Source organism: Pyrus communis, chromosome 12 (genome assembly GCF_041283825.1).
Source record: "Pyrus communis isolate YQ-2024b chromosome 12, ASM4128382v1, whole genome shotgun sequence".
Taxonomy (NCBI): domain Eukaryota; kingdom Viridiplantae; phylum Streptophyta; class Magnoliopsida; order Rosales; family Rosaceae; genus Pyrus; species Pyrus communis.
In genome coordinates this window covers 23,341,579-23,360,415 of record NC_142576.1, presented here as the reverse complement: position 1 = coordinate 23,360,415, position 18,837 = coordinate 23,341,579, and the positions used below count along the sequence as shown (strand labels likewise).

At 37.0% G+C, this 18,837-nt stretch overlaps 1 protein-coding gene and 2 non-coding genes across 3 annotated transcripts; 1 reads left to right on the top strand and 2 right to left on the bottom strand.

Moving 5' to 3' along the window:
• Nucleotides 1–2,218: 2,218 nt before the first annotated feature.
• LOC137746364 (small nucleolar RNA Z266) lies at nt 2,219–2,321 on the bottom strand. The gene has a single exon (XR_011069834.1). It is a non-coding gene; the product is annotated as a small nucleolar RNA Z266 (small nucleolar RNA).
• A 270-nt stretch (nt 2,322–2,591) lies between these two features.
• On the bottom strand, nt 2,592–2,690 carry LOC137746363 (small nucleolar RNA Z266). Its single transcript, XR_011069833.1, has one exon. It is a non-coding gene; the product is annotated as a small nucleolar RNA Z266 (small nucleolar RNA).
• A 9,283-nt stretch (nt 2,691–11,973) lies between these two features.
• Nucleotides 11,974–14,277, top strand: LOC137746210 (NAC domain-containing protein 90-like). The gene is made up of 3 exons (XM_068486287.2): nt 11,974–12,243; nt 12,672–13,009; nt 13,617–14,277. Exons 1-3 carry the CDS (start codon nt 12,078–12,080, stop codon nt 13,953–13,955), a joined length of 843 nt encoding a protein of 280 aa, XP_068342388.2. The 5' UTR covers nt 11,974–12,077; the 3' UTR covers nt 13,956–14,277.
• The last annotated feature ends 4,560 nt before the right edge of the window (nt 14,278–18,837 follow it).

Genomic DNA, 18,837 nt, shown 5'->3' with positions numbered 1-18,837 from the left:
TATGATATGTGAATCTGATTTATGACATTTGTATTTTAATTAATTGTTGTTCATTTTACTGGCTTTTTTTTTTTTTTTTTTTCTTCTTCTGATCGACAACAGCTTCATATTCAGCGTAAGGCAACTTGCGGATGAGAGTAAAAAGGGAAACTCTCTCATATCTCAGAGATTGTTTCAAGGTTAGAATCTCAGTAATTTGTTCTTCTAATTTGTACTTTTTGCACTTTTTGTTCTCCTAATTTGTTTTTTTGTTTTTTTTGAATGAGTAGATGCATCTCCATGGCTTTACACAAGAAAGAAAAAACAAAGATTTAGGGATTGTAATTTGAATCCCGAATGCAAGTAATACATGAAGCTAGTTGCACATGCATAGTATGTGTGCCGGTTGCTAGTATATATTTACTTTTCAATTGTTCGGTACAGCATTAGTCAGTTCCCACCAATGGATACCGCACTAATCATGCTTAATGGGATACGAATCGATTTCAAGATGAAATTGGAAGTTTTATCAATCAAAATTTAACAAAACTTACACTAAGCAAGTAACCCTAGAGTATCATAAACACAGAACGTTGACTATATGTAACAATTCCGGCTCATTTTCGATTATATGGTTTAAAATGCTCACCCTTAAATAATGGTCAAATTGCTTACTGAATGTATATGTGAGAATCACAAACCAAATGTAGATAATAAATATTTTTAGTAGATAATTCAACAAAGAAAATAATTTTTGGAATTGCCCTAATCACCTAAATTTAAAAATTGTTTATTAAAAGAAAAATAAATAAACTCCCTAATAACGTCACCAAAAAACAAAAGAACAAACTCATTCATAATCGAGTGAAGAAACTTGAACAAAATCACGGTTACCCATCATAAGCATCAACGTAAAACTTAATCTCATACCACATGTTAGGGGCGTAACTACCATCACATAAGTGTAAGTCCACGTATTTAAGAAGAGCAAAGACAATGAGAAGATTCTTGAGACAGTGTCAAACACCGAAGCGGATACGTAGTGGGCTATGGAAGCGAGAGAGAGAAAGAGATTCAGTGTTTTCTTTTTGGTCGAAGAAATGACTGAGTGTCTAACGTGATGCAAATTTGAGAGAGAGAAAGAGAATCTGTGATAAGACAGGAGTGGAAATGGTTCGGGCCAGGCCCTTGTTTCCCAAATTTTTAGACTTGCCTCGCCCTGCTAATTCTATGGACTCACCCTGTCCTAATACATTCTGTGTTAAAAGTTTTGGGACCTGCCTTGTACCCACTCCAAACCGCATGGACCTGTCTCGATCCCCAGATTCATGACCCGTTTGCCCACCCTATAAATAAGCTAAGAATTACCCTAAATTATTTATACATAATATTACATTATTAAATCACAACATCAAATTCACTCTCCTATTTCTAACACATACAAAGAAAAAGAATCAAAGTTTCGGTTTTGGACCTAGATGCGACATCCCTTGGGCCTACAAAACTAAAACCTCCAAACTCCCAAAAACCATCGCCCACCACATCGTTTTTCCCCGAAAGCAACTCCCACCCCCCAACATTTTCAGGGGCCCGCCCTTCCTTCTCCTTTTATTCTATTCAATTTCTTCTATTACATTTATAGCAAGAAATGAAATCCCACATCCGTTGTGCTATGATTCAAGCATAAACATTTTGTTGCCCTTGTGACCATATTTTTACGAAGAAAGAAAAAACAGAGTAGGAAAGAAGACGATAGATAATGTTTGGGAAGAAATTAAAAGGAGAGAGAGGAGAGGGAAAAAAAAAATGAACCATTAATGGTGTATATTATTTGACAAAAAAAAATGGTGTATATTAATTAGTAGGAAAAATAATTACAGGAGTTTTTAAATATAAAAGATTATATTTAAAATTTGCTATGTGGCGAGTTTTGATTGGATTGTAGTGTCACTTAGTAACGTCAAATGACAAGCAAAACTCCACACAAGTTTTTCTCAGTGAGGAACTAGATAGATGGTGATGAGAGACTAGTCAGACAAATCCAATTGCCTCAAATAATTGAGTTCATAAAAAATTAAAAAAAAGATTTATCCTCTTTTTTTTATTTTTTTATTTTTTTTATCCTCTTTTCACATATCAAATTGAATCATCACTCTCGCCAAATCCCACTTCCAAATTAAATTGTTAATTTGAAGGTTTAGTGAACTAATTACAGCAACAAACAAGATATATAAATGATGCAAAACAAGTCAGACAAATCCAAATGCCTCAAATAATTGAGTTCATGAAGAAAGATCTCTCCTTTATTCACACATCTAATTCAATCATCAGTCTTGCCAAATCCCACTTCCAAATTAAATTCCTTTTGTTAAAAACTTGTGAAAAAAATTGTGGACATCGAAATTTCGAAAAAATACCCAACTGGGACTGAAGCCTCCTATCATTGCAAGATTGTAAATTTAATTTGTAAATTAAACTTCTTAATCCAACCATAGAAACCCTAAAAACTCAAAATTGCTAACAATTAAGTAAAAGAACTCACAAACAAGTGGGTTATGCTAATTTGAAGGTTTGGTGAACTAATTTCAGCAACAAACAAGATATATAATGATGGAAAACAAGTCAGACAAATCCAAATGCCTCAAATAATTGAGTTCATGAAAAAAGATTTCTCCTTTTTTCACACATCTAATTGAATCATCACTCTTGCCAAATCCCACTTCAAACTCAAACAAATTCATCAAAAACGTTGCAAAAAAAACTCAAAAAGGATTCAAATTTAAAATGATACCCACCCAAGATCGAGACATTTACAAATTAACAGTTTACCAAATGAGCCAGAAGCACCCCAATTGACTGAAACACCCAGAATCAAATCGCATGGAAACTATCTGCCTTAGGGTTTCAAGAAAAATGGGGAAAAAGAGCTCCAAAACCCAAAAGGAAGACAGAGCAATGCCTCAGACAACCCAGGTGGGAGGAGAGCAGGGTTTCAGAAGGAAAACCCTAAAGAGACCATCCCCAATGGAGTTTTTCACTATTGCGCAGCTATGACTCAAAACGCTTCCATGGCTAAAAAGGGAAGGCGATCTTAAGGGCCACGCTTAACAAGAACAAACAAATATTGCAGAACAAGCATTTAGATTAATAGTTGCAGAATTTGAATGGAAGAAAACTAGAAAACCCAAATGCCCGAAGAGGCAGAGGATGCGGATGAGGAGCAGAAGGTGGGAATATACAGGGGATGCGGCCTCTGCGCATTTTCTTGTGTTGGTTGGGCTTTTGGTTGTGAGTAGCAGAAGACCCAAAGACTTGCAATTTGCGTGAGGCCCAAAATGTTATAATTTCAACTTTTGTTGGGATGAGATGTTAGAGAGTTTGGGCCAAACAAGTTTAGTATTTCATTTGAAGACGGTGGTGCCAGCCCAATTATCATCTATAGCTTAAAGAATAATATGAATGTTAGCACTTCAACGAGAAATTTATTAACGTGTCTGAAACACGGCCTGGGCCTAGTACATCAAGTCTTAAAATAAGTGGTTCAATATTTTAAAAAAAAATTCAACTACTTGCATTATGACACTGTTGTACCGAACTGTGTTCCCGGCATACTGAAAAATCTTTCCACTTCAACATACTAAAGTATACGGCTAAGGAGATTGTCAATAATGGTTTCCTAAATTTATTTTAAGCAAAACTCTTAACAAAGTAAAGAATCCGCCACTTAGTAATACGGTCTAACGGTATTCCTCTTCACTTGTAAGTGAGAGGTTTTAGGTTTGATTCTTGCCAAAGGTCAAATTGAATCATATTATTGTTAGCACATTGTGAGGCTAAACTCACATCTTCTTCCTTAATGCAGATAATATTGTTTGTAAAAAATAAAATAAAATCAAGTTCTTTGACTAACGTAGCATGTTTTTTGTCTGATTAAATGCTAGCTAGTTTAAACTCATAAATTTTTTTCCCTTAATATACGCCTGTTTCACTAATTTTTTTTCCCGACAATAGCTTAGTTGTTTGGCTTGAAATTATCTGACTGAGATGTTCAATTCCACACATGTTTTACTAATTGTTATATATATATGACTAATTAACCTAATTAGAAATATTATTTTTGAGTTGATTAAGGATATGGGTGAATGTCCTCAAAATTTCACAAGTAATTAACAAATTAAAATAGAACGAATTAAATTAAGGTCAACATTCTGTTATGTAGAGGTCAGTCGTGCAATTGATTATTCATTTCCCATGTCGTATAGGACCTAATCATGGTAGTCCTCACATCAATTTAGTTAGAAGTAAACGATGACCAATTTTTTTAGCAGCAAAAACTGATCACAAAGTCCTCTTTTTTTTATCTTTTTTTTGGAACAAGAAGTCATAACTGATGACCAAGTCTTGAAAATAAAGAAAAAGAAAAAAATTCGAAATAAAACAAAAGTGTATGTAGTATTACCAACATATTCATTTTAACTTTTCACGTATATTTTTAATTTTTGACCGTCAAATCAAATGAATTGAACAAGATTAATGATAAAAAAAAATTAATAAAAACATGTAGAAAGTAAAAATGAGTGTCAAAACTATTTAAACAGAAATGCATGCTTGCATGCATTATCCTATATGAATTTTCCGGGTTGGGAATGTTGATATTTGACGTCAGGGCATTCACATAACTTGAATTTCTATATTTTTAAATATCAACATGTTCTTGACATGTTTGGATGACTGGGTCTTTTTCACACATAAAATAAGCTAGTTCCTCAAGGGAGAGTATGTTATTCAAAACTGATAAATAATAATAATAAGTGAGGTTTATAATGTCATATATTGTGTGATACAGTAAAAATGCCACCCTAAATTATACAGTTGAAATCAAACCAATTTTATAACTTTATAGCTTGTTCGGAAATGTTTTTAAAACAAGTGAAATCACTTTTAGAGAAAATGTTTTTGAGTTGTAAAAGCACTTAAATGCTTATTACATCACCAAAAACGTTTTGGTCATTTTAAAAGCACTTCCAAACGAGCCCTTAGACAATCTCCACCCCTTGGCCTAAAACCTTGGTCCAAAATTTAGGTTTTAACTCAGAAACAGATTTTCTACTCCAACTCTTCTTGCCTAAAATTTTAGCCCCAGATTATTAAACAATGAATTTAGGCTTTTTTTTTAAAAAAAAAAACATGTAGACTATCCTAAATTAATTTTATGAACATTTTAACCTAAAAATATTTAAATTTCGATAAACATTGAAAAATCACTAAACCGACACATGAAACACTATAAAAGAATATGAAACACATGATAGAGATGTATAAACACAAGACACATGAGCAAACACATGGTTTTGGAAGATGGTAGAAAGAAAAATTGGAAGAATTGTAGGAGAAAAGTTAGTTTTGTGTGGATGTTTCAATAAATATATAGGTATTTATAGAGTTTTTGGGTGAATTTTGAGTTAAATAATTTTTTATAATTATTTTAACCGTTGAATTTAAATTTGGGCCGTTAGATTTGTTTTTTTTTTTTACCGTTAAATTTGATCATGTTCGATCTCAATCGTTGGATTCAATAAATTTATAAATATAAAACAAAAATATTAACTAAATTAAATGTGGACCGTTGGATAACCAACAGCCTATTCAAATGTGAGTCGTTGATCAACCAGACAAGAGGCCTAAATCTAGCTTTTTTTTTAGGTTTTAGGTCCAATTTTTAAGTTGGGTTGGAATGGGTTGGGGGGGGGGGGGTGAGGATAGAAGGGGAAAAATAGGTTTTAACACTTGGGTTGGAGTTGGTCTTAGGGATGTTATTACTTAATAAATGTGTAGTTAAAAATATTATTCCTTGACCTATTTATCCATAAGAATATTGTTCCCAAATACGATTTCTTGAGCGTCAAATATTTTATTTCTTGCATATTTTTGTACTCATTGAGAATCATAAATATGTGGAGACGTATTTCTTTAAGATGAGATCAAGAAAACTTATAACTTATTATAATATGGAGTTTATTTCAATACATAACTGGCCCCGAGTTGAGACCGAAATGTTTTATGACATGGAAATTATTCCATTATAGAGTAATACTTTAGCGAGGTTTTACTATACAACTAATTAGTGAATTAATCATGCATGGCCTCGTGCTATTAGTGCAGAAATATACATCTTCACGTATTTGCATGTCATGACTAAAACTTTTGTTGCCCAAGGCGGGTGAGGAAGGAGTGGGGACCTGATGTCGCCACTCGCCACTGTAGGGAAAGCAGCCCTTCATTTCTTTTGTCAGTTTAGTAGGGAAAGCGGGCGGCCCTACGTATCTTTTGCCAGTTCGAAGCTTCATATATTCCAAACATTTCTATATGCGCGTTTCTTTATTTTCTTCCGAGGTCAAATTTTGGAAAGCTTCTGCGTTGTTGCGGTTTTAATTTTTCTTTTTTATGAGATTTGGATTGTTTGAATGACTGAAAGACAATATTGGAGAAACATACTAACAAAGGGCTCATGGAAAATATTTTTCTTCCTTTTCCCTCATTTGGTAAAGGAGAAAAAAGGGTTAGTTCGGTTGTTTAACACAGAGGAATGAAAAATGTTGGATTCCACATTGGGTATATAAAAAAGTAACATACAATTAATACATGAAAGATCTTACTCCTAATATCATCAAGATATTTTGTGATATAAATCTAACATTTGGTAATAGGTTTTTTTTTTTTTTTTTTTTTGAACGCACATTTGGTAATAGGTAGTTAAGTTTGAAAAATACTGATAACATTAGTAGTTGATCATGCTGGACCTAAAAAGTTTATCAAGAAATTGGAAGAAGTGAGTGTGTATTTTCTTTCTCATTAACTGAATTATATAGAATTAGAGTTACTTGTAGACTCGAAGACTAATATTTATAAATTAATGTGAAGAATCAAGGAAGAAGCTACAGTACTAGTAAAACCATGCCATGCATGGACTATAGGACGGTTAAGTTTTGTCCATGTTCTGAAGACATTTCAGCGTGGTCTCCAGGAAACAGTAAAGTTTTGTCTAATTGCGCGTGAAATCGTATGATTGTCCCCGTAGTCTGCAACCCTAAACTGTTCTGACTAATTGACTTTAGTCTTTCTCAGAAACCAAACAGACTTTTATATAATCTCTCTAACCTTCTTTTACGATTGAAAATTCAACTCAGATTCAATCAAATATTTGGGGGGCCATGAGTCAATTGGTATTATCTTAAGCATGCGCCCGAAAGATTTGTAATGTCGGTGTGGTAGTTGAATAGTGGTTTACTCATTATGGTTGTTTAATTTCCTTCAAATCAAAATACGTTTTTGTCATCGAATAAAATAAAGTCATGTTGCACCCATTAGAATGAGCGGTTTACTCATTATGTTTGTTTAATTATCTTCAAATTAAGATATGCATATGTCAGCAAATAAAATATACTCATATTGCACTCAGTGATCAATAAAATATATTTGTCACTTTTTGGTAAGAAAAAAATCCGCGTTGCTTTTGTTGCCTAAATAATTCACTTATTACAATTTACTTGTTACGAATTAATGAATGAGGATCTTATCCGGATTCTCTTTGTGAGAATTTCGTTGAGGTTTTAAATGTGTTCGTTTATTGTATATAATACAATCAGAAATCATTTTAATTTTTTTTTTATAAATTGAACACAGATAGTATCTGACAAAAATTGACCGCACAATGAACGATGACCAAACACAATTAAAAGATTTATGGGATCATCACAAAGAGGATCTGTAGAGGATCCTCATTCTTCTTGATATGCACTACTGTCAAGCAATTGATCAGCACAACTAGGCCTAGCTTTTTGAAGAAGTCCATATGTAACTTCCTTTACTTTATATGATAAATAATGCATGCAGATTGTAGATCGGGAATTTTTTTCTTGTCAATGTTGTAGATCAGGAAGTTGAAGTTTCATTAAAAAATTATTTGGGTATAAAGAGAGTAATTTAACCCATTATTAGTTTTTATAAAGTTTCTTAATTTTTTTAAATGGGATAATTCTTTAAATCCTAACACACTATCTTATATGTGATGATACTCATGTTAAACTTGCATACAACATATATTGGATAAAAGTGAAGTGAAACACATGTGCTTATTGAACTTCACACGTGAACTAACATGTTATGTTACCATCATTGATTTTATGTTACACAAACTAATTTGACAATGAAAAAGATAACTCAAATTCATGTTTCTTTTAACTTTTCAACGTGGCATCTTCTTCTTACAATGGTTGTGATCGCAAACATGTCATTAATTGCTTTAAGGTATTTGTATTACAGCTGTTGGAGTTGTTCAGTGGTTTGCTTTTGCTGTTTTGTTTTTGTTCCGAATGAACTATGAAGGAACACTGTGTCGAATATTCTTCAATAATGTGCCAATATATAATTTTTAGGTTTGGTGTACTTCTGGAATTTCGATGAAAGTCCCTGATCATCTAAAAACATGTTGGATTTGACACATGATGAGCTGCAGACCACGATATTTATGCAAAAGTAACGCTCGGTAGGAAACACTGCAATGACCCCCCCCAAAAAAAAAAAAAAAGTAGGAAGCAGCATCCTGCATGCAAACCTATTTCTTGTTTTCTCTTTAACGAATTTTAACTTTTAAAAACAAATGGAACGCAATTACTTATCTAACACCTGCAATAATTAGTTAGTATACGTATCGAAGAAACCCTAAAGAGAATGAGTAGCTACGTAATTAAATTGTTATAATTATATACATATAATGGAATATTGTTGCTACCTAATGTATTTAGTTAATAATAGGTCAGTTAGTTGTTGACTTAGCATCTCCAAGAGATAAAACAAATGATAACTAAACTCTATTTGCCTTTACATAAACTTTTACATACACATTCTTCTGTGAATGAGGTTTTGACGTGAGATAAATACTTGAAAAAAACTAGACAGGAAATACTATTAGAACGACCTAATACGTTAATATATATTGAGAAAAATGGGTACATCAACCTTCTCCATTTAAGAGATTTTTTCAAGTACCGAGTATATATTCAAGCGGTACTTCACATCTCATAATACAAGTGAAGAAAATGATACATCTTTTCGTGACCCCTCTACTTATTTTACGACGCATAAAATACATGCTTGAATATCAGGCACTTGAAAAAAAAAATATTCCATCATCAGGTACCACTCATTCCCTACTCGCCTTTGGGCTACAGATCATTGGCATGCAAAATATAAAAACATTCCACTTGCAATGATGGGTGACCGTTGTGCAAATGGACAAGCACATGAAAGAACCAAGGAAGTTGCTAATGAAATTTCAAAGAACTAGCTAGCAAATGATCATCACAGTCCAAAAACTTTTGCGTTCCTGTAATTTTAAATTTTTTTTGTTCTCCTCCTTTTTTGAGTAAAGGAGGAAAAAGAAGGTGAGAGGTTCGATTTTTCTTAACGGAAAAAGGAAAATTAATATGTCACATTAGAGAAATTAGGGTTCGTGGTTGGTATTTGCAGATGTTTTTATTTTATAAGACCAACGCGAACTCAAAAGTACTGTAAAACACGGAGAATGATAAGAAACGCAGTTCAAATTTGTGCTTGAGTTTAGAGAGTTTCTTATTCCTCGATTGTGTTGATTAATAAAGAAGTTTACACTTCGGGTTGATTAAGTGGTAACAGCTTCAGAGTTGGTACTGATCGATCGTTGATGTAGGATTAATTGTTTTCTTTCTTTTGTCCGGCACAAACCAAGAAACGGTCTCTCCAATGCAGAAATGGTCGCTAGGGGTTAGGCGAAAATGATAATAGATCTCATTGTTTTGTATAAGAATTAGAGAGTTAAACGAAAAAAAAACATACACATATGGTAAGAGATAACTTCGTACGTAATTGCCACGACTTACCCAAGAGTTAGGCCATCCACTGCCACTAGACCACCACAGCCAGGTCGAATTGCTACTTGTTGCACCACCAGGGGCGATTGCGTTGGGTTCTTTGCATCGATCACACAACAAATGACCTCTTTAGCGAGGAACTTGTTAGTAGTAAAAGTAGAAAATTCATCGGATAAGAATTTTGTTGACGAAATTCCTTTCTCGCTAGGTTGTTGATGACTCGATATAGGACCAATGTGAAGTCTAGGCCGAGGTATTTTTTTCACCAAAAATTCTACGCTGAGAAAAATATTTTTACCAGAAAGTAATCAGTATTGATGAGACAAATCTTTCTTTGCGTAGAATTTTTTTTGTCAGATTTTTGGGAATTATGTTGTGTTTTGTATGACTAAATCGTAATTAAACATGGAAAATGACACTTGGAAAACAAATTCAAATTTGTGCTTTAGAATTTAGAAGACAACAAAATGTCGTATTCCTCTCACTTAATTACGTAAAATTTGAAGCACGCAATGATAGATTATTTAAGAAAAAAGAAAATTTATGATTTCTAAGCTTCACAATGTTAGCTTTACACACTGTGCCTTCACATTTCAACTTTCCGTCTCTCTACTCTCTCCATTCAGGCGCCCTGGCGTTGATCGGTTGATTGGATAAACTGTTGCACTATCGTCTCTTCCATATATGTTGGTTTTTCTCACATTTATCACACAAAAAGTCAGGTGACAAATTGTTTGGCAAACTGTAAGTTGATCATATGTTGGGATTCATTGGTCGGATTCATGTCCCAGTTGTGGCTTTTGCTCATAATCTTTCGGAGCTCCCAAATTTCCATTTCTCTTAGAAGTTCTCTTAATTGATTTTTTATTTTTTTGTAATAATTTTCTACTTCTTTTTAGGGTTTGGCTTCATATCCCCTCTAACTTATTGTATCTTTACTTTTTTTTTCTTCAATATATATTCACAATCATGTATTTTTCTATGATAGCAATGCTAAAATGAATGTGGCATCATTGTTTTACTTAAAAAAAATAAAAATAAAATAAACTGGAGAAGATGTGAATTATTAGGAAGAGATGCTAGTTGAGTAAAAAGGTTGACTATCATGTTCATGCATGTAAATAAAAATCATTCTGCCAAACTCTGTTACCCTAGACGAGTGATTGGCTGGAACATTGGAAATTTCATACTTAGCCGTATTTGTGTAGATTTTCCCTCCCTCTCCAACCAATTAAATCTCTCCCAGCTCAACTAATCAAGAGGGCTCTTGAAATGTTGCTATAATTACTTTATATTAATATGCAGTAATTTTCTCGTACAATTAAACAGATAATTTAAAATGCAATGTTAAGTATTATGCAAATCCAAAAATACAATATTGTATTGATCCAATAGCTAAAAAGTTATACTACAGTTTTGATGAGTAAAACGGAAAGCATGCTCATCTTATCCTACGTACTAGTAAATTTCTCTTACGTATGTATGACCCACATATATGTTATTTAATTCACTTTAAATGTGAGTTCATAATATATAAATTAAAATAGCATAATGTACAAGTGATGAATTGCCTCGGTTCTTTTTCTTCAACTTACTGCATTTTGGGTTAAACTATCCCTCTCGCATATATAGACGGAATTCATAGCGGTTCAAATCAACTAAATTGTGATGGTACGAGAGCATCATGTTTTTACACCATGTAAGTTTTCTCCCCATCCTTTTCTCTGATGCTTTCTTCCATGCCTTATCTGAGTACACGATTTAAAAAATGGTCTAACGACTAATATATGCTAATCGTCTTGAGAAGAATTAAAAAGGATAAACGCAAATAGTATAACAGCGGGTGCAGTGTAAAAACCCCAGAGACAGTCGCACAGGGACATGCCATATACACGCATATTGACTGATTCCAAGAAGTCAAGATGAGGGACAAGGGTTTTCTTCGTCCACAAACGCGTGGAAATTTCCAAGCAACAAAAAAATTTGTCTTTCCGTTCTCCTTTTACTCGGCCTCCTTTTTGCTCGATCATTTGGCTAACACAGGCCATTCCATAATCATCTGCTATATATATATAATGTTTGAAACCTTCTATGAACTAGCTACTAGCTATTCCTATTTATTTGGGTAGCTGGTAGTAGCTAGTGTTATTAGGGTTAGGGTAAAGGGAGGGAGATCGAGAGACAGATGCAATGGAGGATTTACCACCTGGATTTAGATTCTCTCCAACAGAGGAAGAGCTGATTTCGTTTTACCTGCAGAAAAAACTTGATGGGAGGAGTGAGGAATTGAACCGAGTTGTGGATCGAATCATACCCGTTGTCTACATTTACAAGTTTAATCCATGGGAACTCCCACGTAATTCAACATCTCTCTCTCTCTCTCTCTCTCTCTCTCTCTCTCTCTCTCTCTCTCTCTCTCTGTCTCCCTCCCTCCCTCCCTCCCTCTTTAATTGTTGGTTTTATGCTACCTTCTGGTTTGCTTAACTCCAGGAAAATGTTACTTTTAGTGTACGGAATATAGATTTGATAATTTTAACATGAAAAATCCGTATGATGCATACTTAACATTATGTGGCCAATATGCAAGTCTGAATCAGATTTTCCCTTATTTGGGACATTAGATAGACCAAGAAAAACGTGATATATGAAGCTAGCTAAGCTTAAGATGGAATTTTATGAAAGCACTTATTTATACACGCATATGCAGTGCTTGAACTATTGTATTTTATAGTTGGGAATATACTTTACATGTACTTTAATTAATTGTGTTTACTAATTAAACAGAAGCTGCCGGAGAGGCGATCCATGGAGATCCCGAGCAGTGGTTCTTTTTCATCCCAAGACAAGAAAGTGAAGCTCGAGGAGGGAGACCGAGACGACTCACAACAACTGGGTATTGGAAAGCAACAGGATCTCCAAGCACTGTTTACTCTTCCAATTCCAATCATTATCGTGCCATCGGCCTCAAAAGAACCATGGTTTTCTATACTGGCAGAGCTCCCCATGGAAAGAAAACGCAGTGGAAGATGAATGAATACAAAGCCATTGAAATTCATGCAGATGACAATAATCAACCATCAATGGCCGCTTCCTCATCAAACCCTAGTACTCCTACTCCCACGGTACGTACGTACTAATTAATTTCTTAGCTCAAACTTAACATCGTTTTTTTTTTTTTTAAATTCACAAATTCAATTATTTGCAACACAATGACCTAGGTTTTCTGACGACATAGTTTGACGAAGATCTACATTTATTGTCTGACGTTTATGTGTTTGTGTATATGTATAATATTCGAGAGATTACAATTGAATGATTTTGTCCATCAGCTGCAAGTTGCACCATATATATTCAAAATATGTATATGTTCTAGATTGGGCACACAAGAGGACATTTAGTTAGTTTGTAGAACGACACCAACAAGGACGGAACATGTTAGCGGTACAACAAGGCCACCCAGTTTTTAAGCGACTTCCTTGATGGCTTACGGCATTGAGTTTTCAGTGCAGTTAATGAGCATCTAAACCAATTTAATTAACAATACTTCATAATTCATATTAATTATTATGTTGATATATGTAGGCCACCCAGTTTTTAAGCGACTTCCTTGATGTCTTACGGCATTGAGTTTTCAGTGCAGTTAATTAGCATCTAAACCAATTTAATTAACAATACTTCATAATTCATATTAATTATTATGTTGATATATGTTGGCATGTATGCATGCAGTTAAGGCAAGAATTCAGCTTATGCCGAGTATACAAGAAATCGAAATGCCTTAGGGCATTTGACAGGCGACCTCCAGGGATTGAGATCACAAGAAACCCTAACTTAAACATTCAAGCAGCTCCTGCTCAAGCTGCAGATCTTCTGGATCAGGGTTTGACAACGTTGAATAGGAACCCTCAGAATATGGAAGGGAGAACAAACTCAAGCTCATCGGAGAGTTCATCCTCAGGAGGCCATGGCTCTCAATCGTCTCAACCAGAACAAAGTGGGACTTTGCCAATGGCCGTTGATAATGAAGTTATTTGGGATTTGGATCAATTGATAAATTTTTTGCTTTAAGGGGTGGATTGGAAGAAATACTAAGTAGTACGGTATTACCTCGTTATCCAAAATCCTTAAATAGAATGTCTAGCTACTAAGAAAATAAACTAGTGCGCGTGGAATCATAATCACTCATATGTACTTATGTAGGGTTTAATCGCTCTAATGTAGAGTTAATTTGTACTGGAATTGGGGAAGAAAAGCCAAATTCAAAGGCTATTGTACTCGACATGTCCTGATCACAAGCTTAACCTATCTTGATCTGTTTTGCTTCCTTTGTAACAAACAATTGGGTTCTTTATCTGTTGTTCTTTCATATGTATGTGAATTTCTTGGACTACTATTCTGTATAACCTTGAAAGTTTGCAGAAGTGATATTAGAATTTATCACTTGTTATTGTTATGTGTAGGTGTTTGGGCCCAAAATATTATTGTTGGGCCGAGCAGCAGGATGTACTCGGCCCAAGGTAATGACAAATACTATGGGCCGAATAATAAATCCTAGGCCAGTTGGCAGAGTCGGCCAAACCCTATCCTAAGTAGTCCGGATAAATAGAAAAGGGCGAGGAAGTCCTGGTGCGACCAGGATTCTCGACCGACAAGGAATAAAGCCTCGAAGAGAAGGAAAATTCAGAATCCCAGTGGGAGTAGGTTTGTTCGAGTTAGAATCGAAATGGGACAAGGACTCCCAATCCAAATCAGAATGCGAATTGGTCTCAAGGAATGGGGTGCTATAAATACAAGAAATCATGCAACAGAAAAGCCCCTTCAAATCAGCATACAATTGCCCTGCGCAAAACCTCTCAAACACCTTGAGATTTTTCCCTTTCTTTTCCTACCGACACACCTTCAGTTTGGATAAACAGCACTGCTGCCGTAGAATCAGCCGACCGAGAAGCACCTTCAGTTTGGATAAACACCACTACGTCGAGGTCGACCGGTTATCTATCTAAGTCTCGGCCGAGAAGGGTTTTCGAACCTTTGTTGGCAGAGGTCACCTTCCTAGCCTTCTCGGCATAGTCAGGTGTTACGAATTGCATTGCCCGGCGTACTGGACGCCGAGTGGTTTTATGATTGGATGCTCACAAGTAAGTTTCACGGCATTTCGACGGCCGAACTACGTTTACCATCAAGACATACATCACGTTTGAGTACCTGTGCCCATACAGTTTGGTCTCGATTCGACGTGCTTATACTCTTACGAATATAATCACAGTGACCGAATCGGGCTCCGACGATTTGTGAACTCCGCAGAATTAGTAGCCTTGTCTTCAGGCTGTAGAACCCAGAGACCGAGAGTGTTCCTTCCTCGGTCACAATTGCAAGATAGAGAAGTCAGCGACGCGCTCAAAGCGACATCAACAAATTTTACTCCTCGGCCAAGCTCGGGCGACGAGTTGGCACACCCCGCATTCAACCGAAGGACGTAGTTAGCTTATTAGTTACTCGGCATGCGCGCCACGTAGGTTTTGTAATTTTTAGAGTTAACATTTTGGCACGAACCTCATGAGAAAATCAACGCAAAAGAAACAAGACTTACAAAGGCCGAGGAGACTTCCTGCGGAGGAATGGGAAGGTCTTCGTCCTGCGGGTGGATTGGCGTTTCGACCGTGGCCTCAGGATCGGCCATAGGTCTCTTGCCGCGATCCGCCGCAGGAGGACACGGTCGAGCGGGCGCCTCAACGACCGGAGGAGGATGAATGGGAGGAGAGCGATGAAAGAGGTTGGCAAGAATAGCCGTAACGCAAAATGTTTTTTATTTGTTCAGGATGTCGAGAGCGAGAGCGATGAAAGAGGTTGGCAAGAATAGCCGGGCTTAGCGCCAGAGAGTGACCACTAGCCAGGGCCTGGGCCACCGGCATATTCTCGACCAAGCATTTGTTTGACCTGGTACAACAAATAAATTTGTTGTACCAGTAGAAGAGGAAGGCTTCATGTTCTCCCTTCCTGAGACTCTCCTCGCCTCGGCCGGCAAAGTGGAGGATGAGAGTATTATAGTTGAAGAAGTTCTTATGAAGCTTCTGAACTTCTTCTCTTGAAGGCTCCCGATCGCCTCGACTGAGCGTTTCGACGGCCTGCTTGTCGAAAAGCACCTTCAGGTCAAGGAGGGAGGGGCATCTAGAAAGAGCGGCGTCGATTGGGAGGCCGGATGGAGAAGTCCCAAGGATGGCCGAGATGTCGAGGACTGTGGGGCCGAGAGGGCCGAAGGGAAGGACCATGGTGTTGGTGGCCGAACACCATAAAGTCAAGGCCGCCATAAGCAGCTCCTTGTCCATGGTAATCTCCATGGTCGAGAGCAGGATGGCATCGTAGATACCAAGGGCTTTCCACTCCTCGCCGAAGAATGATCTCATTCGGTCCACCTAGGCGGCCCAGGTTGTGGTGGTCGAGGGCCAAGCTCCTTGAGGCCGAGCCAAACACCATTTGGACCAGTTAAACCCTTGAAGCAGGGGTGTTAGGCACTGCTCCTTGATAAGATTGGTGATGCACGACGGCACTGCATCTCCGAAGAGGGGGCCCAGAATCTGATGAGTAGTGGCCATGTCATTCTCGAAGCGTAGTGTTTTGATCGCGTTCCGATCGATGAAATCTTTGCATTTGTTGACCTCGTCAGAGAGCTTCGAAATAAAGGAGGCCATTGGTAGAGATGAGAGGAGATGGTTTGGATGAAGAAGATATTGCAGAAGGAAGAACTGGAAATTTTGTTTGAACGAACAAGAATGATAAAATTGAGATTTTGGAATTTCTGAAGGCGTGAAATGCGAATGACAGAAGTATGGGTATTTATAGGCTTTTCAGAATAAAGATCAAACGTTTAGAATTCGAAAAGCACGGGTTCAAATTGGGGGGAAATTTAACCGGGAAGGGTTCCAATCATTTCGGATATTTTGGGAACATGCGAAGATAGGATCGAGGGGTCGAAAATCCAGGACGCACGATTGCGTGCGGCGACGGTTTTAATGCATTAATGAGGATAAGACGCTTCGGTTAGTGCACGGTTTCGAGGGCCATGATTGAAAGCTTTTAAGAGCGGCGGAGAATCGACACGTGGCTATACGTTGGGGGCAACAAGGAGAGTGCAATCATGTCTCATAAATGTGCAGGAATAATGGTCATTAAGAAAGTAAAGTCCAAAAAGCAATAGGCGTTTACGCTTCTTCAAGGCCGAGGCCCGGCCAAGAGTTAACAGTCGGCGACCTCAGAAGCGAGGGGGCAATGTTTGGGCCCAAAATATTATTGTTGGGCCAAGCAGCAGGATGTACTCGGCCCAAGGTAATGACAAATACTATGGGCCGAATAATAAATCCCGGGCCAGTTGGCAGAGTCGGCCAAACCCTATCCTAAGTAGTCCGGATAAATAAAAAAGGGCGAGGAAGTCCTGGTGTGACCAGGATTCTCGACCGAGAAGGAATAAAGCCTCGAAGAGAAGGAAAATTCAGAATCCCAGTAGGAGTAAGTTTGTTCGAGTTAGAATCGAAATAAGACAAGGACTCCCAATCCAAATCAGAATGCGAATTGGTCTCAAGGAATGGGGTGCTATAAATACAAGAAATCATGCAACAGAAAAGCCCCTTCAAATCAGCATACAATTGCCCTGCGCAAAACCTCTCAAACACCTTGAGATTTTTCCTTTTCCTTTCCTGCCGACACACCTTCAGTTTGGATAAACAGCACTGTGGAAGCACCCGGCGAGCATCTTCAGTTTGGATAAACAGCACTGCTGCCGCAGAATCAGCCGACCGAGAAGCACTTTCAGTTTGGATAAACACCACTGCGTCGAGGTCGACCGGTTATTTATCTAAGTCTCGGCCGAGAAGGGTTTTCGAACCTTTGTTGGCAGAGGTCACCTTGCTAGCCTTCTCGGCATAGTCAGGTGTTACGAATTGCATTGCCCGGCGTACTGGACGCCGAGTGGTTTTATGATTGGATGCTCACAAGTAAGTTTCAGGGTTCGGCATTCCGACGGCCGAACTACGTTTACCATCAAGACATACATTGTGTTTAAGTACCTGTGCCCATATAGTTTGGTCTCGATTCGACGTGCTTATACTCTTACGAATATAATCACAATGACCGAATCGGGCTCCAACGATTTATGAACTCCGCAGAATTAGTAGCCTTGTCTTCAGGCTGTAGAATCCAGAGACCGAGAGTGTTCCTTCCTCGGTCACAATTGCAAGATAGAGAAGTCAGCGACGCGCTCAAAGCGACATCAACAAATTTTACTCCTCGGCCAAGCTCGGCCGACGAGTTGGCACACCCCGCATTCAACCGAATGACGTAGTTAGCTTATTAGTTACTCGACCTGCGTGCCAGTAGGTTTTGTAATTTTTAGAGTCAACAGTAGGTAATTAAAATTTTGAGAATTGTTGTCATTGAAGGCCAATTGATACAAGTAATTCACTATTAACTAATTTATATATCAACTGCACAAAACTGATATTTTTCAATTAAAAGTTTGGTTCAAATTTGTTTTGGTTCGATCATTTTTGCATTCCTCCATTTTTGCTAACCTTTTAATTTATTAATTTAAAAGAGATTCAAAGGACAAAAACAAGAGGCGAAGTGCAAAGAAAGAGAAAACGAGAGTGTAAAAATCACTTCTTTTTTGTCTACTGAGCAATGTGTCAAACTCTTTCAAAATGGTACCAGGTAGAATATCCTGCGATTATAAATAAATGTACGCTAGATTGACTAGTCAAACTCACCAGTCAACTTAATACAGATTCATTAGGTAAGCAAACACAAATCTAGCAACCAAACTTAGTTTACTACACGTTATCCTAGTCAGTAACTGCTCAGTTCGTTATTCATATTCATGCAGTGTAAACTTAAGCATAGACACACATCAAATAAAAAGCCATAGAATGCATGTATCATATGCTAATAAATTAGATAT

Excerpts from the sequence above, each read along its gene's own strand:
- LOC137746210 (XM_068486287.2), top strand. The coding sequence starts at position 12,078 with ATGGAGGATTTACCACCTGGATTTAGATTCTCTCCAACAGAGGAAGAG. Across the intron at positions 12,244-12,671 it reads TAATCCATGGGAACTCCCAC|AAGCTGCCGGAGAGGCGATC; the intron begins GTAATTCAACAT and ends CTAATTAAACAG. Across the intron at positions 13,010-13,616 it reads CTAGTACTCCTACTCCCACG|TTAAGGCAAGAATTCAGCTT; the intron begins GTACGTACGTAC and ends GTATGCATGCAG.